The sequence below is a fragment of the Rhinopithecus roxellana genome, chromosome 12 (genome assembly GCF_007565055.1).
Source record: "Rhinopithecus roxellana isolate Shanxi Qingling chromosome 12, ASM756505v1, whole genome shotgun sequence".
Classification (NCBI taxonomy): Eukaryota; Metazoa; Chordata; class Mammalia; order Primates; family Cercopithecidae; genus Rhinopithecus; species Rhinopithecus roxellana.
Genome location: NC_044560.1, coordinates 90,842,855 through 90,863,232, shown reverse-complemented (window position 1 = coordinate 90,863,232; position 20,378 = coordinate 90,842,855). Strand labels below are relative to the sequence as shown.

The 20,378-nt window shown below is 55.1% G+C and overlaps 2 protein-coding genes and 1 long non-coding RNA gene across 3 annotated transcripts; 2 read left to right on the top strand and 1 right to left on the bottom strand.

Moving 5' to 3' along the window:
- The first annotated feature begins 2,669 nt into the window (after positions 1-2,669).
- Positions 2,670-20,224, top strand: BMP8B (bone morphogenetic protein 8b). The gene is made up of 6 exons (XM_030942888.1): positions 2,670-2,854; positions 3,275-3,423; positions 12,678-12,872; positions 13,704-13,783; positions 14,339-14,449; positions 16,844-20,224. Exons 1-6 carry the CDS (start codon positions 2,796-2,798, stop codon positions 16,991-16,993), a joined length of 744 nt encoding a protein of 247 aa, XP_030798748.1. The 5' UTR covers positions 2,670-2,795; the 3' UTR covers positions 16,994-20,224.
- On the top strand, positions 6,065-8,221 carry LOC104654878 (succinyl-CoA:3-ketoacid coenzyme A transferase 2, mitochondrial). The gene has a single exon (XM_010354194.2). The coding sequence runs from the start codon at positions 6,475-6,477 to the stop codon at positions 8,026-8,028; it is 1,554 nt and encodes a 517-aa protein (XP_010352496.2). The 5' UTR covers positions 6,065-6,474; the 3' UTR covers positions 8,029-8,221.
- On the bottom strand, positions 13,635-16,571 carry LOC115900818. The gene is made up of 3 exons (XR_004060468.1): positions 14,940-16,571; positions 14,320-14,568; positions 13,635-13,844 (listed from the first exon to the last, which is right to left on the bottom strand). It is a non-coding gene; the product is annotated as an uncharacterized LOC115900818 (long non-coding RNA).
- Positions 20,225-20,378: the final 154 nt, after the last annotated feature.

The following is a 20,378-nucleotide window of genomic DNA, read 5'->3' as shown; positions in this document are numbered from 1 at the left end:
ATTTAGGTTGTCTGGGTGAGACTAAATTGCCCAGGGCACAAAAATAGCCAGAGTTATTGTTGATGTTGGGCTGAGGGTCGCAGAGTTTGGCGTCTGGAGGCCTAGCCTGGACTGGCAAGCACAGGGCCCCAGATGTCGCCAGTGGAAGCCACCTGCTGCCCACATGGACCTTTCCTGGAAGCGTGGGGTTGCTTCTGGAGTTGGCTTTATCCGAGGCTGGAGGAAGAAGCTGAGGGTTCTATCAGCACAGGTTGGCGATTCATGATTGTTTATTTTCCCAGGAGTCACATTAAGGTGGTTTAGGTGGTTTAGAAAGCAGATTCATTTGCTGCTTCCCCAGACAGAAGCCGGTTCAGCGTTAGACCATTTGGGGCAGCTTTTATGATTTTGTAGGAAATAAACATTTAGAGGTGCCTGTGGAACCAGGGATAGCTTGGTCTGTTTCCTGTGACCAACGAATTGCTCTCTGCAAATGTCTTTTCATATTTTTGTCAATATGTCTTTGGAATTCTTGTGTCAAAGGGTAAATTCATATGTAATTTGGCTAGGTGCTGCGAAATTCCTCCTCTACACAGCATTCCTATCAGCATCGCCTGAGAGAATGCTTGTGTCTGATCTTAATCTTTTTCCTTCTCCAAGGCCACAGGAGCCCTGTGAAAAGCACCCATTATTCGTGAGCCCGTAAGCTTTTCTGTTTCCTTCACAGCATTTACAGTAGAACCGAGAAACGACATCCCATATTTTACTTGCTTTTTGTTTATATTTCATGTCTTCCATTAGGCCATAAACTCCATGTGTGTGTCCATGGACACATTGTGTGACGGTGTCCATCTTGTTCCTTGCTGTATTTTCAGTGCCCAGAACAGTGTGGTACACACAGTAAGAAATGGATACATTTATTTCTAAATTAAACATGATGAACTGATTAGATGAGTGAAAGAATACATTTATTTAGAAAAACATAATTCAAAGTCTTATTTCTGACCAAAAAGTAAGACTTCAAAAGACACCCTCGGGTGCTGTGGAACAAAGCACGTTCATTCCTTCTCCGCCCTGGGCTGGGATGAGCGGCCACCTCCTCCTGCCCACACACGTCTGGCCCCGTCCCCTGCCCTGCACAGCTGTTTTCCTGCCCATGGCTGGACCAGGTCCCCACTGTGAGGACAGGAAGTGCTCCCCACATCCGCCTCGGCTCGCACAGCCTGGTGCTTTTACAAACCTGACTGTGGTCATTGAGCCCAGTAACCAGAGAACATTTTTTAAAAGACTAACATATCATTGAAATCTCAGTGTTGGGTTTTGGGGAAGGCACTGGGCGGCTCCCACCCCTGCTTTCCGGAAACACAGATTTCTAGAGTTTGAAAGGGACAGGAGGCTAAAGTGAGACTTCCCTAAATATAGCGTCCTGGGCATTTCCAGACGCCTGGGGAAATGTGGGCTTTATTCCGCAACAGTGGCATTTGTTTGACTGTCAGGCCAGCCCCCGCCACAGGGCCCTGCTGCCCATCTCACCTCCAGCCTGGCCTCTACCCTCGCCTCCACCATGTCTTCTAATTCTCCTCCCCTTACGCCGCCCCCCTGCTGCCCCCATCCCCTGTGCTCCCCACTGGCCAGAAGCACAGCCCAGGCTCCTGGCCCGGGATTGGCACCCTCAGCAGGCAGGCCGCAGCAGAGCTCATATGCTGTCCCCAATATTGCTGACCTGTGGGCGCCTCCACCCTTGCGCATGTGAGGTCCCCTCTCCCTAGAGCACCCTCCACACCACCTTCTCCACCTACCAAGATCCCATCCCACCCTTCAAAGCCAGTTCAGATGCCACCTGCTCAGATCCCACCGCCCAGTGAGACCCTCCGACTTCCCCAGCACCTGACTGGCCTCTCCGGGAGTTGTCACTCCTGCCCTGGTTTTTCTTGTTCCTTTCCACGTTTCCCTCCTTCCTCCTCCACCTTGTTCCAGAAAGGAAACGTCGGTCTCCTGTCCTCTGCTGTTTCCTGGTGCTTGCTTTCCCTGCCCTGCCCTCAGGCCCCTCTGCTCTGGCCCTCTGTCCTGGCTGACCTGCACCTGCAGGGCCCGTCTCCCTGACCCATGGCAGATTTGCACTCATGCCTCAGCCCAGCTCAGCTGTCAGCCCTGAGCCCTGCCCTGCCACACTTCCCATCCAGGCAGTGGGCAGGCTCTGGATGGCTTGTGTCCCCTGAGATGCTGTCGGTGATGTCAGTTATGTCCCTGTCTACCAGGTTTCCCTGCAGGGCCGGGGCCCTTTTCTGCCTTGGGTCCAATGTCCATCTTCCCTTTAGCCTGGAAGCTCCCAGAGGAGGCTCCCAGAGGAGGCTCCCTCCTCTGTCTCATCTCCGGGTCACAGGACCAGCCAAACCGAGAAGGGGCACAATGGGAGTTTGGAGTTTGGAGCCTGGGGTCTGTTGAGTACCAGCCAGGTGCAGGGCTCAGGCTGAGCCTGGCTGCAGGGCCTCTCAGCCCTGTCTGCTCCCTGGGACCAAGCCTGGAACAAACGTTTGCACAAAAGGAAACTGGCCCCACCAGGCCTCCCTGGGTCCCCTCCACCTTGAGTGGTGGGTGGGTGGGGGCGGTGGCTCACACCAGCTCTGCCCACTCCAAAGTCCGAGCCATTCCAAGTTGCCAGCCCAGCTCTGCTTTGTCTTCTAGTGGAGCGAGATCATGCCTTGGGCCACCAGGAGCCCCATTGGAAGGAGTTCCGCTTTGACCTGACCCAGATCCCGGATGGGGAGGCGGTCACAGCTGCGGAGTTCCGGATTTACAAGGTGCCCAGCATCCACATGCTCAACAGGACCCTCCACGTCAGCATGTTCCAGGTGGTCCAGGAGCAGTCCAACAGGTGCCTTCCCCTTGGCCCAGGTGCCCCCTGCCCCTGCCCGCCTCACAGTCTCATGGTCAAGGCAACCCAGCAGGGAGTGGGGGTTGGTGGAACACTTCCCAGAGGACCCAAAAGAGACCCTCAAAGATGGGAAAGATGCTTGGCCCGAGCCCCCTGCACTGCGGGAAGAGCCCCAGTGACAGTCCTGCCTTCAAGTCCCTGCCCTGCCATCCTGGCTATGGGGACTTGAACAGGTCATGGAACCACTGAGCCTCAGTTTCCTCATGTGTACACCTCTGTGGGCTGAGGCGGTGAGATGAGGCTCAGAAGGGGCACAGGCAGAGTCAGGTAGGAGATGCCCCGGTGACGGCCCCCAGCGGGTCCTGGAGTCACAGAGGCAGCTGTGCCGGCCACCGGTTAATTGTTCTTTCGTGTCCACAGGGAGTCTGACTTGTTGTTTTTGGATCTTCAGACGCTCCAAGCTGGGGACGAGGGCTGGCTGGTGCTGGACGTCACAGCAGCCAGTGACCGCTGGTTGCTGAAGCGTCACAAGGACCTGGGACTCCGCCTCTATGTGGAGACTGAGGACGGTGAGGCTGGGGGCTCTGTAGGAGCAGCCCCTGGGGCTTCTCTGTGCCAGCACAGGCAGCAGTAGCAGCTTCCTGTGGCCCTGGGTTCCCGGCCTTACCAGCTGTGCCCGCTGCGAGGGTCACTGAGGTTCAAGGCACAAGGTCTGGCCCAGTGGGGGTGCTCTCTCCTCTCCCTCTGCTTCCCAGGAAGCAGGCGGTTCTTCCCACAGAGCAGCCTCCACCTTGGGAGTTTCTGTCCTGGGAAGAGAAGGAGGGGAAGTGGTTGTACCCTCAGACACTGAGGCCAGGAGGCTGGGTTTGAAGCCCAGCTCGGCAGTGCCCTGCCTCAGTGACCTTGGCTGGGACTTACCTTTCCAGACCCTGTCTTCTCTTCTACAAGACAGGGATTCATGCCCTTGTTCATTCCACAGGTGAAATTGGGGAGAGCCTCTTTTATGCCAGGCAGTAGGAATACAAAGGCCAAAGTGGGCATGAGATGGGCGTGTTTGAGGCCCGGCAAGGGGGCGCCATGGAGCAGCAGTGAGGGCGGGGATCCCAGGGGCCATTCTGAGTCAGGGTAAACCAGGGCCAGGTGGTGGGGTTCTTAGCATCATTTATTTTATTTAATAGCAGTGGTGGACAACAGGATCTGATTCAGGTTTTAAAAGAGAACCCTCTGAGATGCCCCCCTCTCAGGGTGCAGCAGAGCTCCCCACCCCTTCTGTGGGCCGCACAATGACTTACTTCCCGAAAGTGCGGTGTGGACATGGTGTGGGGGACCTGACGCGCAGCGCCTCAGCCAGGTGAGGAAGGCCCACTGCAGTGACCAGCACGGGGCTAGCATGTGCACTGGGTGTAAGGGAAGGAGCAGACCACTGAGCTTCAGAAGCCCCCCCCACTGTGAACCCGAAACCCCAGTCCAACCACAAGAAGACCATCAAACCCAAAGAGAAAGGCTTTCTGCAGAATACCTGGCAAACACTTCTCAAAACCACCAAACTCATCAAAAAAAAAGGGAAGGTTGGGAAATTGGAGGAGCCCAGAGGCACCTAAGATGACCATCTCGGTGCATGTGGGGTCCTGGGTGGAATCCTGGACCAGCAAAAGGGCATTAGGGGAAAGTTAGGAAATCCAGATCAATCATGGTGTTTACTTAATAATAAGATATCAGTACTGGTCCATTAGTTATGAGAAAGGTACCCTATTAGTGTAAAATACTAACATTTCCCAGGGGAAACTGGGTCCAGGTATATGGGAACTCCTTGTGTGTTTTTTTTTCTTTGAGACAGGGTTTGGCTCTGTTGCTCAGGGTGGAGTGCAGTGGCGCAATCGCAGCTCACGGTAACCTCCAACCCCTGGGCTCCAGCGATCCTCCCCCCTCAGCCTCTATACTATCTTTGCAAATTTTTATGTAACTATTAACTGTTGTAAAATTAAAACTTTACTGAATATATGCATAAAATAAGGAGCCCCCTGACTTCAGTGGGGAGAGCAGACTGAGAGGGACAAGAGTGAAGTCACAGAGACTCATGGGAGCCCCACAGTGGTGCAGGTGGGCGCTGTGAGCGGCCTGTTGGTAGCAGTGGAGATGGAGAAAGATGAGTCTTTCAGTGACAGGACATGCTTATAGCTGATGAGGAGGTGAGGGAACGGGAGGAAGCCTGAATGATGTGTGGATGGAACCAGTGGATTTTTTTCAATAGATTTTTCTTTTTGGGGAAAGATAGATGAAGGGCACATTTGAGGTGTGTGGCCAAGGGTTCTTTTTTGGCTGGAATATTACTGAGCCCCCTGGGATGTTACTGAGATCACTGGTCCTCATGGAAATGCCACTCCAGGGACAGGTGAACGTGAAGACCCAGGCGAGGGAAGTGCTGGCATGTAAGTGGATTTAAAGCATGGGGTGGGACCAGATCATCTAGGGAAGGAGGTAGTGATGGAGAAGAAAGAGGGCCTGGCCCAGAGCGCTGGGACCTCCAACATCCAGAGACCTCACAAGGAGGGGCCACAGCGAGCCCACAGAGACCAGCCAGGGAGGGAGCAGGACACCTGGAGGATGAGGTGACCAAGACGCCAGAGTCAAGTGTTTCCAGAAGCAAGGGTTTGTCATTTGTGTCCAGCTGTGGGCACTGAAGCAAGAACAGAGAAGTGACCGAGGGTTTTGCCATCGCAGAGGTTGTTGATGGCCCAAATCTCTGTGGAGTGTGGGTCTGACTGGGGAGGTGGAGGGAGACAGGCAGTGGAGGCAGGAGACAGCTCTTTCCAGAACCTTTGCTGGGGAAGGGGAGCAGAGACAGGGGCTGGGGCTGGAGAGAACCCCGGACAAGGCAGGTCCTTTACGGGTGAGGAGAGGCCTGCACACTGCTGTGGTGATGGAGTGATTCTGTGCAGAGGGAAGAAAACTGCAAAATTCCGCACAAGTTGGAGCAGGGAGCTGGAGCGGGGGAGGTGGAGAGGGCAAGGGGGTGCAGAGGACAAGGCTGGAGTCTCTTCAGAGCGGCGACCCTTCCTGATGAAGGTGAGGGATAGTGTCCCCACTGTCACAGTGAGGGGTGAACCTGAGCTCTGGGGGGCTGTATTGGGGGGGCACTCACTCTCCGTGTTGTCACAGGATTAAAGGAGGGTGCTTGGCACAGAGTGATGCCCAGTGAAGGTTGTCATGACCGACGGTCTCACCCAGCAGCGCCTGTTCATTAAATATTTGGTGTCTCTAATGAGCGGGGGGAAGCTTGGGCGGGGCGGTTGGAGTTTGTGCCTGAGGCTCCACTGGGGCAGGAGGGGATCTGGCCGGTGCCCTCCACGCGGAGCCTGACCTCAACTCTGTCCTGCGCCCGGGGCCTGTGCGCTGGACACGGAGGACTGACACGGAGGCCCCCAGCCCAGGGCGGAGCCGGGGAGCGGCCCCCTCCCTGTGGTGGGTCGCGGGCCTGGCCTAGAGCCTGCGCCTGGCCGGGGAGACCTGTTGGGCGGGAGTGCGTCAGGGCGCGGGCGCCCTCCCTGCTCTGTGACGCGCGGCCCCGGGGGGCACGCGGGGCGCACACCGCCTGTCCTGGCCTCTGACCCGGGCTGACCATGGCGGCGCTGCGGCTCCTGGCGTCGGCGCTCGGGCGCGGGGTTCCCGCCCGCGGCTCAGGGCTCGCGCTGTCCCAGGGCTGCGCCCGCCGCTTTGCCACCAGCCCCCGGCCCCGCGCCAAGTTCTACACGGACCCGGTGGAGATGGTGAAGGACATCTCTGACGGGGCGACCATCATGGTCGGGGGCTTCGGGCTCTGCGGGATCCCCGAGAACCTGATCGCCGCGCTGCTCAGGACCGGCGTGAAGGACTTGCAGGTGGTCAGCAGCAATGTGGGCGTGGAGGACTTCGGCCTGGGCCTCCTGATGGCCTCCAGGCAGGTCCGCCGCATCGTCTGTTCCTACGTGGGCGAGAACACGCTGTGCGAGAGCCAGTACCTGGCAGGAGAGCTGGAGCTGGAGCTCACGCCCCAGGGCACCCTGGCCGAGCGCATTCGCGCGGGGGGCGCCGGGGTGCCCGCCTTCTACACCCCCACAGGCTACGGGACCTTGGTCCAGGAAGGGGGCGCCCCCATCCGCTACACCCCGGACGGCCACCTGGCGATCATGAGCCAGCCCCGAGAGGTGAGGGAGTTCCAAGGCGACCACTTCCTTTTGGAGCGCGCCATCCGGGCGGACTTCGCCCTGGTGAAAGGGTGGAAGGCCGACCGGGCAGGAAACGTGGTCTTCAGGGGGAGCGCCCGCAATTTCAACGTGCCCATGTGCAAAGCTGCAGACGTCACGGCGGTGGAGGTGGAAGAGATCGTGGACGTGGGGACTTTCCCCCCAGAAGACATCCACGTTCCAAACATATATGTAGATCGTGTGATAAAGGGGCAGAAATATGAGAAACGAATTGAGCGCTTGACGATCCGGAAAGAGGAAGATAGAGACGCCGAAAACAAAGAGGACGCCAGGACGCGCATCATCAGACGCGCAGCTCTGGAATTTGAGGACGGCATGTACGCCAATCTGGGCATAGGCATCCCCCTGCTGGCCAGCAACTTCATCAGCCCCAGCATGACCGTGCATCTTCACAGTGAGAACGGGATCCTGGGCCTGGGCCCGTTTCCCACGGAAGATGAGGTGGATGCCGACCTCATCAATGCAGGCAAACAGACGGTCACGGTGCTTCCCGGGGGCTGCTTCTTCGCCAGCGACGACTCCTTCGCCATGATCCGAGGGGGACACCTCCAGCTAACCATGCTCGGAGCCATGCAGGTTTCCAGATACGGCGACCTGGCGAACTGGATGATCCCTGGCAAGAAGGTGAAAGGCATGGGCGGTGCCATGGACTTGGTGTCCAGTCCGAAGACCAGAGTGGTGGTCACCATGGAGCACTGCACAAAGGACAACACCCCTAAGATCATGGAGAAATGCACCATGCCACTGACCGGGAAGCAGTGCGTGGACCGCATCATCACCGAGAAGGCCGTGTTTGACGTGCACAGGAAGAGAGGGTTGACGCTGACGGAGCTCTGGGAGGGCCTGACCGTGGACGACGTCAGAAAGAGCACGGGGTGTGCCTTTGCTGTGTGCCCGAACCTAAGGCCCATGCAGCAGGTGGCACTCTGATGGGACCCGGATCTGGCGGGGGGGTGCGCTCCTCAGGGGATCCCACTAGGTTCCTCAGGGGACGTCGGTTACCGCAGGAATGCATTTACCCAGCGCTTGGAGGCGTTTGCTGCTGGCCTCCGACTTTCCTCCCTAGGTGTACTGTGCTCCTCTAGAGAGCTGCGACTTTAATTAAAAACAACAGGAAAACAGATCAGCTCCTCACTGTGTTCCTCGAGCACTGCAAGGGGCAGGTCTGCAGTGGTGAGGAATGGGTGTCCGCTTTGCTCTGTGATGTTTACACAGAGCGTGCACAGCGCCAGCGCATTCACAGCAGGATTTCATTCAAGCGCCTCCCTCGTACTAGAACCATGAAATGGAGATGAAAACTGACTAGGGAGAAAATCACTCCACCCAGAGTACACCTAAAGAGCCATTTTACTACTGCAATGAGAAATAGGCGAGCAAAGATGTGCGTTTGTGATTGGAAGACATGCTGTCTTCACAAGCTTGTTTTTTTTTTCTTTTTCTTTATTCTTTTTTTTTTTTTTCTTTTCTTTTTTTTTTTTTTTTGAGACGGGATCCGGCTCTCAAGCTGGAGTGCAGTGGTGTGATCTCACTGCAATGTCTGCCTCCTGGGCTCAAGCAATCCTCCCAATTCAGCCTCCTGAGTAACTGGGACTACAGGCACACATCACAATGCCTGATTATTTTGTTTGTTTGTTTATTTATTTATTTATTATTTATTTATTTAATTTATTTTGTAGAAATGGAGTTTCACCATGTTGCCCAGGCTGGTCTCGAACTCCTGAGCTCAAGCGATCCACCTGCCTCAGCCTCCCAAAGTGCTGGGATTACAGACATGAGCCAACTGAGTTGGACCAATTAACCTTAGCTTACTGTATTTTTTTTTTCTTTTTTAGACAGAATTTCGCTGATATTTATTCTGGGGCCTTTGTTGTTAAAATTTGTTTCCATGAAGCCTCCCCTCCTCCTCCCACATCTCTCCTCCTGGGACCTATCAGATGTCAAGCTTCTAGATGTCCCTAGAAGGAAAGCAGGACCGTCTCCAAGGGAAGGGACTGGGTGATGGGAGAGACTGAGAGGGGAGAGGCTGTGGGTGCTGAAATCCACCAGGAAGCTTCCTCTGTGTGTGGCCAAAGGCTACAGCCTAGGATAGGAGGAGTTCTAGAACCCTAACCAAGGGACTAGATGAGTTTTCTCAACTTCATTTGAATTGTTCCTGCGTCATCCAGACCAGACATTTAGGCCTTCCTCTCTGGGATGGAGGCCCAAACTGGCCGCTTGTGTGATGAACCGTTGTAACCCAAGAGGCTGTGAGGCATTTCCTCCTGAATCTATAGTCTCAAAAACTAAAATTAAGAAAAGATTGTGTGTGTGTGTGTGTGTGTGTGTGTATGCGTGGGTGCTTGCTGTTGACAACCAAGCCTGGCATGGTGCATGCACGGCGTAAGTGTAGCTCTGGGGGTTCCCAGGCCAATGGGGGCATGTGGTCAGAGCAGTAAGTTCTCGCTGGTCAAGAACAGACTTTCCAAGGGGCCCACTGGAGCCCCGCCCTGCAGGAAAGGCCAGATCCTGGGAAGGAGAGCGGGGCAGGGAGAGTTGGCACTCATGGAGGGAACAGCCTGGGGGTGTGGGAAAGGGGCCAGGGACTACGGCCAGGGTGGGGACTTGAAATGAAATGTCATCTAGTGGGCAGTGGGGTGCCTTTTGGGGCTCCTGGCGAGGGGCACCTGATTTGCCCTGGGTGTCAGGAGTTTCCCAGTAGCAATGTGGAAAAGGCCGAGGTATCTAGAAGCAGGCAAGTGACCCTCTGGGCCTCCACCTCTGCCTTTCTAGAAGGGCTCTGCCCAACAGCTGGGCAGCCTGAGAGCCCCCCACCTGGACTGCCTGGCCTTCCCTGCAGCCAGCTGGAGCCAGGGAGTCCTGCCCAAGAATGGGTGGGAAAGAAGCAGAGCTGATGGAGAAGGGAGGCTCTGAGCTCTGGAAGGAGAGGGCTGGGGGTGGGGGAGCTTCTCCAGGCCTGCCAGATGCAGGGCTCTGAACTGAGACCAGCTGTTAGTCCCCTTTGCCACCCCCATCTCGCCCAGCCATACCCAGCTGTGCCCTGCGGTTTGCTGGAAAATTATATGACAATCCTGGCTCCGACCCACCTTGGTCTGGGACCTTGGACATACAGTTGCTACTCTCTCTGGGCCTTAGTTTCTGCTTCTGTAAAATGGGAACTGGAATTACCTGCTTCCAAGGGTCCCCAGTCAGGCTCACCTGGCCTGTGAGGCCTACAGAGGGGTTCCCAGCACCCAAGCCAGGCCTGGCTCAGAGAGGCTCTATGAGGGTTTGTGGTGTAACTGATCTAATGCAACATTCTATCCTGTGTCTGGGAGACCCCGTAAGACCCTTGAACACAGCTGCACAGAAGCAAATAGTGAGCAAAGCATGCAGGACTGATGGCCCCTCTGGCCCCAGCGCTGCCAGGGCTCCCCAGGGAATCGCAGGACAGAGCCACACATGCAGCCTGGAGGGCTGCCCTGGGCCCCAGGTCATCCCCATGTGTCAGCCAGTCCGCAGAGTGACACTCCAGTGCCCGGGCTGGTGACCGTCACCACCCCACTCAGGCTGCCCTGTTCTCTCCCCATTGTGACCTCACTTACCTTTTCCTCTGTGCCCTGGCTCTGGTCCTTGTATTTCTGCTGCTTCCCCATAACCTTGACTCACCGTGACTCAAGCCCTGCCCAGTGGATTCTCTCTGGGCCTCCTCCTCATGTTAGCATCTGCAGCTCACAGCCTCCCTGTCTCAGCAGCTCTTGTCCATGCTCCTGAGAAGGAGGGAGGCTCTCCTGCCAGCGCGTTTGTTTGTGGCAGATGATGTCACACGTCAAAGGTTAGTCTCTGGATTCACTGGTTGTTCAATCAAGTGGCCAAGGGACACCAGGGCTGAGGCACAGCTGCTTAAGGGCTGACCTTTGAGTGGGACTGAGGGTGGGGCAGGGCAGTGTCCCTGACCTGTAGGGTGTACTGAAGAACTACGTAGGAATAAATACATCTGTATGTATAATTTCTAAGAGTATGTGCATCTGTGTGTTTATACAAACATATGCATGTGTGTATATACATGTGTACATCTATGCTTATAACGTGGAGGTGAAATGTGCTCTCATGTAAACTGAACAACTGGCACTGTTTAGAGAGACATGAAAGTGAGCTGGTAATCATGCTTCTGCAATTCAGTATCAGGAAATTTCACCCATGCACAGAGTGAGGAGGCTCCATTGCACTCCATCTTTATCGTGAAAGCCAGGAAATAACCTACATGTCTAATGATGAGCCAATATCAAGTAAATTACAGTGTACTGCTCCAAGAGATTTTATACATTTGAAATGTTTATTGTGGAGACTTCTTTAAACAACCAGAAAAAAGTTTTGGGTTTTTTTTTTTTCTTGAAACAGATGCTCACTCTGTCACCCAGCTGGAGTGTGGTGACACAATCACACCTCACTGTAGCCTCAACCGCCCAGGCTCAAGCAGTCCTCCCACCTCAGCCTCGCGGGTAGTTCACCACCATGCCCAGCTAATTTTTGTTTTTATTTTTTTGTTGAGCCAGGGTCTCACTATGTTGCCCAGGCTGATCTCAAATGCTTCGGTTCAAGCAATCCCCCCACCTCGGCCTCCCAAAGTGTTGGGAGTACAAGCGTGAGCCACTTTGCCTGGCCTCAAAAGTTTCTTTACTTAATTGATTTTACAATAGAAAGGTTATTGAAATCCAAACAAGTATAGGAGGATGCACAGTTTTATTGGTGAGGCTTGGTGTCTCCAGGGTTAGTTATCATGTTTTTAGTGGCATCCTCAGTCTGGAAGCGGCTGTGGAGGACAATCCTGTTTACAGGCTTCACTCCTCCTGGGGCTGAGGCCCAAGTCAGATCTCTGCTTCAGCCTTTTCTTTCTTTCTTTTCTGTCCATAAACCCAGCTCGTGCATAAGAACTTGGACTCTGGAATGAGACTGCCGCAGGCTGAAACCTGGGCTCTGGGACTTGATTCCAATGTCTCTGCTCTGCCTGGCGTCTCCCTTATGGGCATCAGGGAGACAGTTAATGCCCTGCTTTTGGGCTGTGCCCAGCAGAACAAGCACTCACTAAACTTGGCAGATGCTGCCACAAGCTGTCTCGGTGATAAATTTGACATTCACATCCCAGAAAGTGCAGGATGGAAGACAGAACACAGGCCTTGGGGTCCTTTGACTGAGGTGGGAGCGCTGGTTCTCGAAGTCACTGGCAGTAGGACTCTGGGTCTCCTGTGAAGAAGGAGCTGCAGGCTTACTGTAAGGACCCAATGAGGTGATCCATGGGAAAAATCTTCAAACTTGTAAAACGCTTCACAAGTGTCTGTGTCACAGCTGTCACTAATACCACCACCCGCAGCTCACCGAGGCCCCCCTCCCACCTCCTCCAGATCTGCCCCCAGGAGATGTGGACTGGCTGGGGCTGGACCAAGGACTCCAGGCTTCAGATGTGGAAACTGAGGCTCAGCAGGGACCCTCGGGTCCTCAGTCTTCACGCTCCTGGACCTGCCCAGGCCCCGGCAGAGAGATCCCTACTGTGTCTGCTGCAGGGCCACTGCCCGCGAGTGACCCCTCTCTCCTTTCTGTCGCAGGGCACAGCGTGGATCCCGGCCTGGCTGGCCTGCTGGGTCAACGGGCCCCGCGCTCCCGACAGCCTTTCGTGGTTACTTTCTTCAGGGCCAGTCCGAGTCCCATCCGCACCCCTCGGGCAGTGAGGCCACTGAGAAGGAGGCAGCCAAAGAAAACCAATGAGCTGCCGCAGGCCAACCGACTCCCAGGGATCTTTGGTGAGGGCTGGGTGGGGTGGGGCTGAGGCCCTGCGGGCTTCCAGTTGAGAGAGGCAGGGTGAGAACCAAGTGGTGGCCCAGAGCCCTCAGGCTCAGGTCGGTTCAAGCTGACGGCCACTCTCCAGCCACCTTTCCTGACCCCATCTTTTGCCCTGATGCACCCTGGCGACCGGCACTCCAGAGGCCTGTCCTGGCTGTCCCTGCCACCCAGAAGGCCCCCTCTCTCCCCCTGGCTCCTCCAGGTCTTTCTTAGGAGCCTCCATCGGAATCAGCTGCCCCTTCCCTGGGAGCCGCAGCCCCTCGTGACCCGCGGTTGTGCCTGGACACCCCGCACCATCCTCGGCTGCTTATGTCAAGTTTTCTCCCCAACTGGGCCAAGCCCTTCAGGATCAGGGACAGGCCTGACCCGACCCTGTGGCCTCCTTCCCAGGGAGTCGGCCTTTAACTGGCCTGGTCATGAGCCACTTGAACCTGAGGAACGGGTGTGGCAGGAGAGGGTGGGCTGGAGTCACAGGGGTCTCTAGAGAGGAAGCGGCACAGGATGGCCGAGGGTCCTGCTGGGCTGTTTACTGGCGCATCAAGACGCTCCCAGGCTGAAGGACAGGGGAGTGCTAAGCACAGTGTCACTCTAGCCGTCGGGAGCCATGACAGGCTCTTCAGCTGGGTCACGGTACAAGCAGAGTTCCAGGGATGGGCTTTATGAGACCAAATGGTTTCCTGTCATTCGTTTATTTGACAAATGACAAATCAGGGCATCCCCCACCTTGGTACCCCATAGTAGCTGCACAGAGCAGGAACCCCAGAAAAGACCTTGCCCTTCTGTCCCTGCAGATGACGTCCACGGCTCCCACGGGCAGCAGGTCTGCCGTCGGCACGAGCTCTACGTCAGCTTCCAGGACCTTGGCTGGCTGGTAATTGCTGACTCTCCTTGTTTCTGAAATAACAATCACCACCTGTAGATCAGAAGTGACTCTGCAGGGAGGACATAGAATCATGAGTGACTTCAGTTTTTCTTCTTTATTTTTTTTCTGTGTTTTCCAAGTTTTCTAAAGAGGGAATATGGTGAGAAAGGGCATTTTATTTTTTAACCATGAAAATGAAGACTGCAACTAAGCTGTCAGCTTTGCAGCAGGGAAACTGAGGCCAGGCTGGCAGTGCCTCCCTGCATCGGCTGCAACTGCAGCTCTGGAGGTGCAGGCAGGAGAGGGCTGGCTGGGAAGGGGGACGCAGAGCGAGGATGGGGGATGTCGGGCCTGAGCTCCCACCCAGCCCTGTCTGCTGGGGTTCCTAGGTGCATTCAGACCTCCTGGGGGAGACTGCCTTGCAGGGACCGAGGGTGGGTTTGGGCCCTGACGCTCAGGGAGGTTCAGGGGCAGCCCTGGGCTGTCCTGTGACAAGTCCAGTGACAGGATGGGGGGCTCAGGAGGGGCACATGGATGGGACTCACCTTCTCCCATGTCCCCTAGGACTGGGTCATCGCCCCCCAAGGCTACTCGGCCTATTACTGTGAGGGGGAGTGCTCCTTCCCGCTGGGCTCCTGCATGAACGCCACCAACCACGCCATCCTGCAGTCCCTGGTCAGTACCGTGTCCATCCTGCCCAGCCCCCTGGGGTGAGGGTCTCTGTGGAGAGGGGTCTGGTCCAGCCGGCCGGGAGGGCAGTGAGGCCACCTGCTCCACATCTCAAGGGGCTTTCTCTGCACGGAGTCAGTCACATGGGTAAATTCCTACAGCTCTGCAGGAACTTGTCCTCACACAGCCACACTAATACATGTAGACTCACACCTGAACACAGAAACACCCCACACTGACACTGAACAGTTGTGTACACGTGCCTGTTCTATGCACCGCACATGCTCCTGTGGGACACTTAAGCACCTGCATGTGGTGCCCAGATGGACAGAGGCACAGCTCCTTACGGTCAGAGGCACAGCACACAAAATGGACATGCATGCCCATGTGGGGACTCTGTGATCTTAACACACACGGGCCCCCGAGTACGCTGGGAAGTCTGGCCGCCCACAATATATGCACACAGTGTGCGGGACGTGTGTGTGCTATCACCCACCTGTGCCACACCGCAGGCAGGGAGCATCTGGACGGTTTGGCTCTCAACCCTTTGGCTTTTCCCCCAGTTTCTCTCTTGGCCATTTGTGTTTTCTCTGGATCCCCTGGCTTTTGATGCCTCGCTGTCTGCGGCAACCTTCAATGACGAAAGCAGGCTTCTGATGGGATCACTGGTGCTGCTCACTGCGGAATGCTCTGTGTGTTTGTGGATTCTGGCACCGAGGCTTCCTTCTAGAACTTTTTACCTAGAATCCCAGTTCCTGGTATTCCACAGCCTTATGTTTTTCTCGTAGGAGGTTGTTCAAAGGCGATGCCTTGATGTGAGAGGAAAGGAATTACTAAAGCAGCTCTAAGCCTATGATAATGATTCCTTTCTGGGTGGTCAAATGGCGTTTGCTGGACACCTGGAGCTGCCTCCTTGGAAAGGCTCAGGGGTGATGAGGACGCGAGGGGTGGCCCGGCCTAGCCACCCTCTATGCATGTGTGGGAGGTGCAGGGGAAGGTGACTGCACCTGCAGCTCCTGGACTCCATCCTCTCTGCCCTTGCCCTTGCCCCTCAGGGGCTCAACTAAAGTGAGTGCTCACAACCTGCTGGGCAGCAAACAGGCACTGAGCTCTAGGGGATACTGTTGGTTTGTCGGTTTGTCCAAAGCAAACCAACCGTGGAGCTGACACCTCCTGTGAGAAAGAGCAGAGCAGCTGCCTCATCAGTGGAGAGAGACTGGGCCTGGCCTCTCCACAAAAGGAGGGGGCCAGTCAGCAGCTGGAGGAGGAATGTTCCAGCAGAAGGAGCAATTCCAAGGCCCTAAGACAGGAGTGAGCTTGGCAGGTTCAGGGCCAGCAGGGAGGAGGGGGTGGGTGCAGTCAGTAGGAGGAGGGCAGAGGGAGGTGACACCAGGGTGGGCAGGGCCAGCTCCCCTAGGGCCTGGGGTAATTTCCAGTAACCCAATAGGCTGTTGGAGCTCTTTAGCAAAGCAGTGTTCTGGTCCACGTCACCCTTCAGAAGGACCTCTCTCTGGCTGCTGGGGGAGACTGGGATGGGGGATGGGGGCGGCAGTGGAAGGTGGAGGAGTTGGGGATGAGTGAAGGCTGCTGTGGTCACCTGGCAGGTGATGGCAGCTGGACGGGGCAGGTGGTCCGAGGCAGCATGGAGGTGGAGGTTGAGCCAGGGGCTGCTTCCAGGGAAGGGAGAAGGCGAGAGGAGTCATCCAGGAGGCCTCCCAGGCGGGGACTATGATGTCAGGGCAGGAGGAATTGTGTTCCGCTGAGGTCCCATTAGACCCCAAGTGCAGAAGTGGGGAGGGGAGCAGGATCCCCAAGTCTGGAGTTCAGAAGAGAGGTCCGAGTGAGCCCAGGGAGTGGAGAGGTGCGGGGACATGCAGGCCTTGAAGTGCTGAGGGCGGATGCAGTCCTCTGGGAGAAGGAGCAGCACAGGAGAGGGGCTGAAGCTTGGCCTCCCAGAGCCTGGGGAGGGAGGCTGGATGTGGGAGGCAGAGCCTCTGGGTGTCCGAAGGACCAAAAGAAGAAAGTGGTCCTTCCAGGCTCCCCCTCTGGGACCTCACTAAGGCAAAAACCTGGCCATGCGGTTCTCCTTCCCATTATCCCCAGGAGGAAGTCTGAGCCCTTGGCCTGGGACTCGAGGCCCCTCATTAGTGCCCTGCCCACCTGCCCCACACCCCCTGCCATGTGTCCCTCCCTGGGCGTTGCAGGTCACCATGGCTCCCACTCCCAGAGCCCTGAGGGCTGCTCTTATTCCTATTAATAGTTATCATTATTGTGCTGCTCCCATGTGGCTGGCCTGGAGATGGCCAAGGCAGGGCGCAGGTGGAGTTGGGGCAGGGATGGGTGGGTCCTTGGAGGAGGTCACTGGGCTCATGTCCCTGCCTGTGCCCCCTTCCTGGCCAGGTGCACCTGATGACACCAGATGCAGTCCCCAAGGCATGCTGCGCGCCCACCAAGCTCAGCGCCACCTCTGTGCTCTACTATGACAGCAGCAACAACGTCATCCTGCGCAAGCACCGCAACATGGTGGTCAAGGCCTGCGGCTGCCACTGAGCCCACCCGCCTGCCCGGTCCTGCTGCAGCCGCCCTTCTCATCTGGATCGGGCCCCTCAGAAGCAGGAAACCCTCAAACCCAGCCAGACCCCAGGCAGGGGCATTGCCAGGGAGGACCCTCACAATCATGTCCATGACCCTTTCTCCTTCATGCCAGGCTCCTATGCTCCCCTTGCCCTGCCAGGCGTTTGTGTGACTGTCCTGTCTCCAGCGCAGGTGGTCTCAATCATCAGGCAGTGTTCTACCCAAACCCCTCCCCCGAAGGCATGTCCTGGACGGTTCTTCAGGGTTGGCACAGAAGTCCTGTCTGAGGTCCTATCCATGCCCCTTACTGGCCCAGGTCGTGAGACAGATGTGGAATGACCTGAGAGGCACCTGGAGCCCACTGTTGGCCACCTTGAGCTCTTCACCATCCATCACAGGGTGTGGTATGTGTAGTGAGGGTCTGGTTGGCTCCCCATTGCCTGCCTCTCCGAGGTGCAAGGCTGGGTTTAAAACTGGACATCCCCTAAAGTATTGTATATTCATAGATCTGAAGCACTGATCCACTGGCCACGGGTAGGCATGTGGAGTCAACTCAAGAAAAAGCTGAGTGAACAGCATTATTTACAGCTAAAGCCAATGGCATTTATCTTCCCTTGTCTTCCTGCTTTGCATCTGCCTCTGCCATCTAGGAAAGCCATATAAGTGCATGGACATTTTGTTTCAGAGAAACAGAAAAATCTTGGGGCTTCTAATTGACCCATCTATCTGCTACCATGTTGCCCCATCAGGAGCTCAGCTCTGTGGAGTTTTCCCTTTGCTAAGCAAGCATGAGGTTGCATTGGGTGGCCCAGGATGACAATGCACAGCACAGATGCCATCATTTCCCTTTCTCCTCTGCATGGCAGACATCAATAATCAATCTGGAATGTTTTTCTTCCAAATCTGAATGGAATTTTCAAATGGTCAGCACAGCCACTGCCAACAGATATGATGTAAAGTGAAACCTGGTTGCCATCTTCTGCCATGCTGAGGAGCAGTCCATCCCCGCCCGAGCATGTATCGGCAACATGGGCAGCCTGTGGCCAGGTCTGGGGCAAGGCCAGGGGCCATGAAAAACAGGCTGGTTACCAAAGTCAGTGTCACCCTGGGTGCCCACCAGCACTGTCCTGTGTCTTGGGCCTGTGAGTCAAAGAAAAGGTCCCTGTCCCAGGGAGTGACAGGCAGTAATTAGGCTGAGTTGAGTGGGGAGGTTTGCTCAGCCTGTTGTTCCTGGAAACCGCTGTTCTCCTTGGAGCAGCCACTGGGAGTTGGAGTGTTTATTTGATTTCTGACTTGCTAAGCCTGTAATTTACCTGCTGGAATAGACAGAGTCCAGCTGCCCAAACCGTGTCATTAAAAGCAGATCCTGGGTCTGCCCCATCCACAGGCACAGCCCGGCAGGGTGGCTCCACCTCCCCATGTGCCCAAGGATGCGCCTCTCTGGAGTTCACATGCTGCACCCCGAGAGAGGGGCCTGGGGAGAGCTGATCTGGCAGCAGGGGTGGAGGCTGGGGCCACGCTGCAGGACAGCAGCCCCTCCACCTGGACCAGGGAGGGCCTCCGTGTGCAAGCGCAGAGGAAGAGGCCTTCCCATGTATGCAAAGGGCGGCCCCAGGCTGTCTGGAAGTTGGTGAGTTCCCTGTCAGCACAGGGATCTCAGCTCTGGCCTGGATGTGAGGAGACCTGCCTTATAGGTGGCTTCCTTATTGGGGCCTCCATTTTCTATCTGCACTTTTTGATTTCCAAACAACCTTCAGCCAAAGAATCTGTCTACCAACTCCTCACAGTGAGCCAGAAGCAGCCTCATAACCCTGAATGTGGGGCACCAGCAGCTGTCACGAAGCAGAGTTGGCACATAACATGGAACCTGGCCAGGCACGGTGGCTCACGCCTGTAATCCCAGCACTTTGGGAGGCCAAGGCGGGCAGATCACCTGAAGTCAGGAGTTCAAGACCATCCTGGCCAACACAGCGAAACCCTGTCTGTACTAAAAATACAAGACTACCTGGGCATGGTGGTGCATGCGTGTAATCCCAGCTACTCAGGAGGCTGAGGCAGAATTGCTTGAATCTGGGAGGTGGAGGTTGCAGTGAGCGGAGATCACACCATTGCATTTCAGCCTGGGCGACAAGAGCAGAACTGTTGTCTCAACAAAACGAAATTATGAAACCTGTTTGCTATCCTAGTATTTAACAGTTCCTTCTTAACATCAAAGATGGTCTTCTAGGCAATTGTAAATTTTAAATTAGCCAGTTATTTTGACAAGTAATTTTTTACTCCACCTGTATCTTTAGTGCCCAGCCAATGATCTGGCATAGTTAGGTGTGCACCAAGAATGTCTGTAAACTACCTGAAGGTTTGTAGGTATGGAATACACCTTACCCATTAATCAAGCTGTGCACAGCAGGAACCAACAGGAGCTGTGATCCTCCTGGTTCATACAGAACAATGGAAAAACATAAGGCTTTGTGTACCTAGTTGGCCATCAGACTTTCAGCAACTTTTGTCATCTAGATAGTCACCAAATGAAATAAAATAGAAAAATCCCTTGAGCAATGAAACGACTGTGAATGAACACAAACCCCATGAGTTTAATCCTTGAGTTATCTGTTTGCTGAGCCAAGCATGTGCATTTGCAGCGGGTGGCCCGGGCTGGCAGCACAGATACCGCCATTTCCCTTTTCTTTGCTTAGGGCATGGCCTGTTGCACCAGATGAGGGTTGGAAGGATGACAGGTGGTGGTCATTTCAGATCTACTGACAGCAGTAAGAAATCAATGACAGTTGACAGGAAGAGAGGACACACACAACAGGTGAAGGAGGAACGCCCAGCAGTCTTGGTCCTTGCAGTGCAATACTGGCCTTGAGGCCAAGTCAGCAGGGGATTCGTAGTCACTAACTTCTAACTGAGGCAGGGAAGTAACATGTTCTGGAAAAGGTCCAAAGAAATAGGAATAGAGGCAGTGTAGCAAGAGGTAGATTTTTGGTGCCAAATAGATTTGAATCCTGGTTCTGCTTCCACCTTTGTAGAGTATGATATTGGTTCTTCCCTCCCAAAGTTATTATAAAGATTAAATATGTACATACATCTTTAGGATGTCTGACATATAAATGCTTAACAATAGGTACCTGCTGGTATTATTACAAATGAATTTGCTTATTTTTGAGCCACTTCTATGTCGTCCATTAAACCAAAATGTGTTCTGCAGGTGATGTATTTATTTCAGAGCTGTGCTTTTTCCTAAACCATCTACACATGGCATCCTCAGAGGGCAGGACTTGTATTCTTATAGCCTTTAAAGGCCTAGCAAGTGTCACTTGTGGCAGTAGATGTGAAACTCTGCTCTTGTGTTCCCAGACAC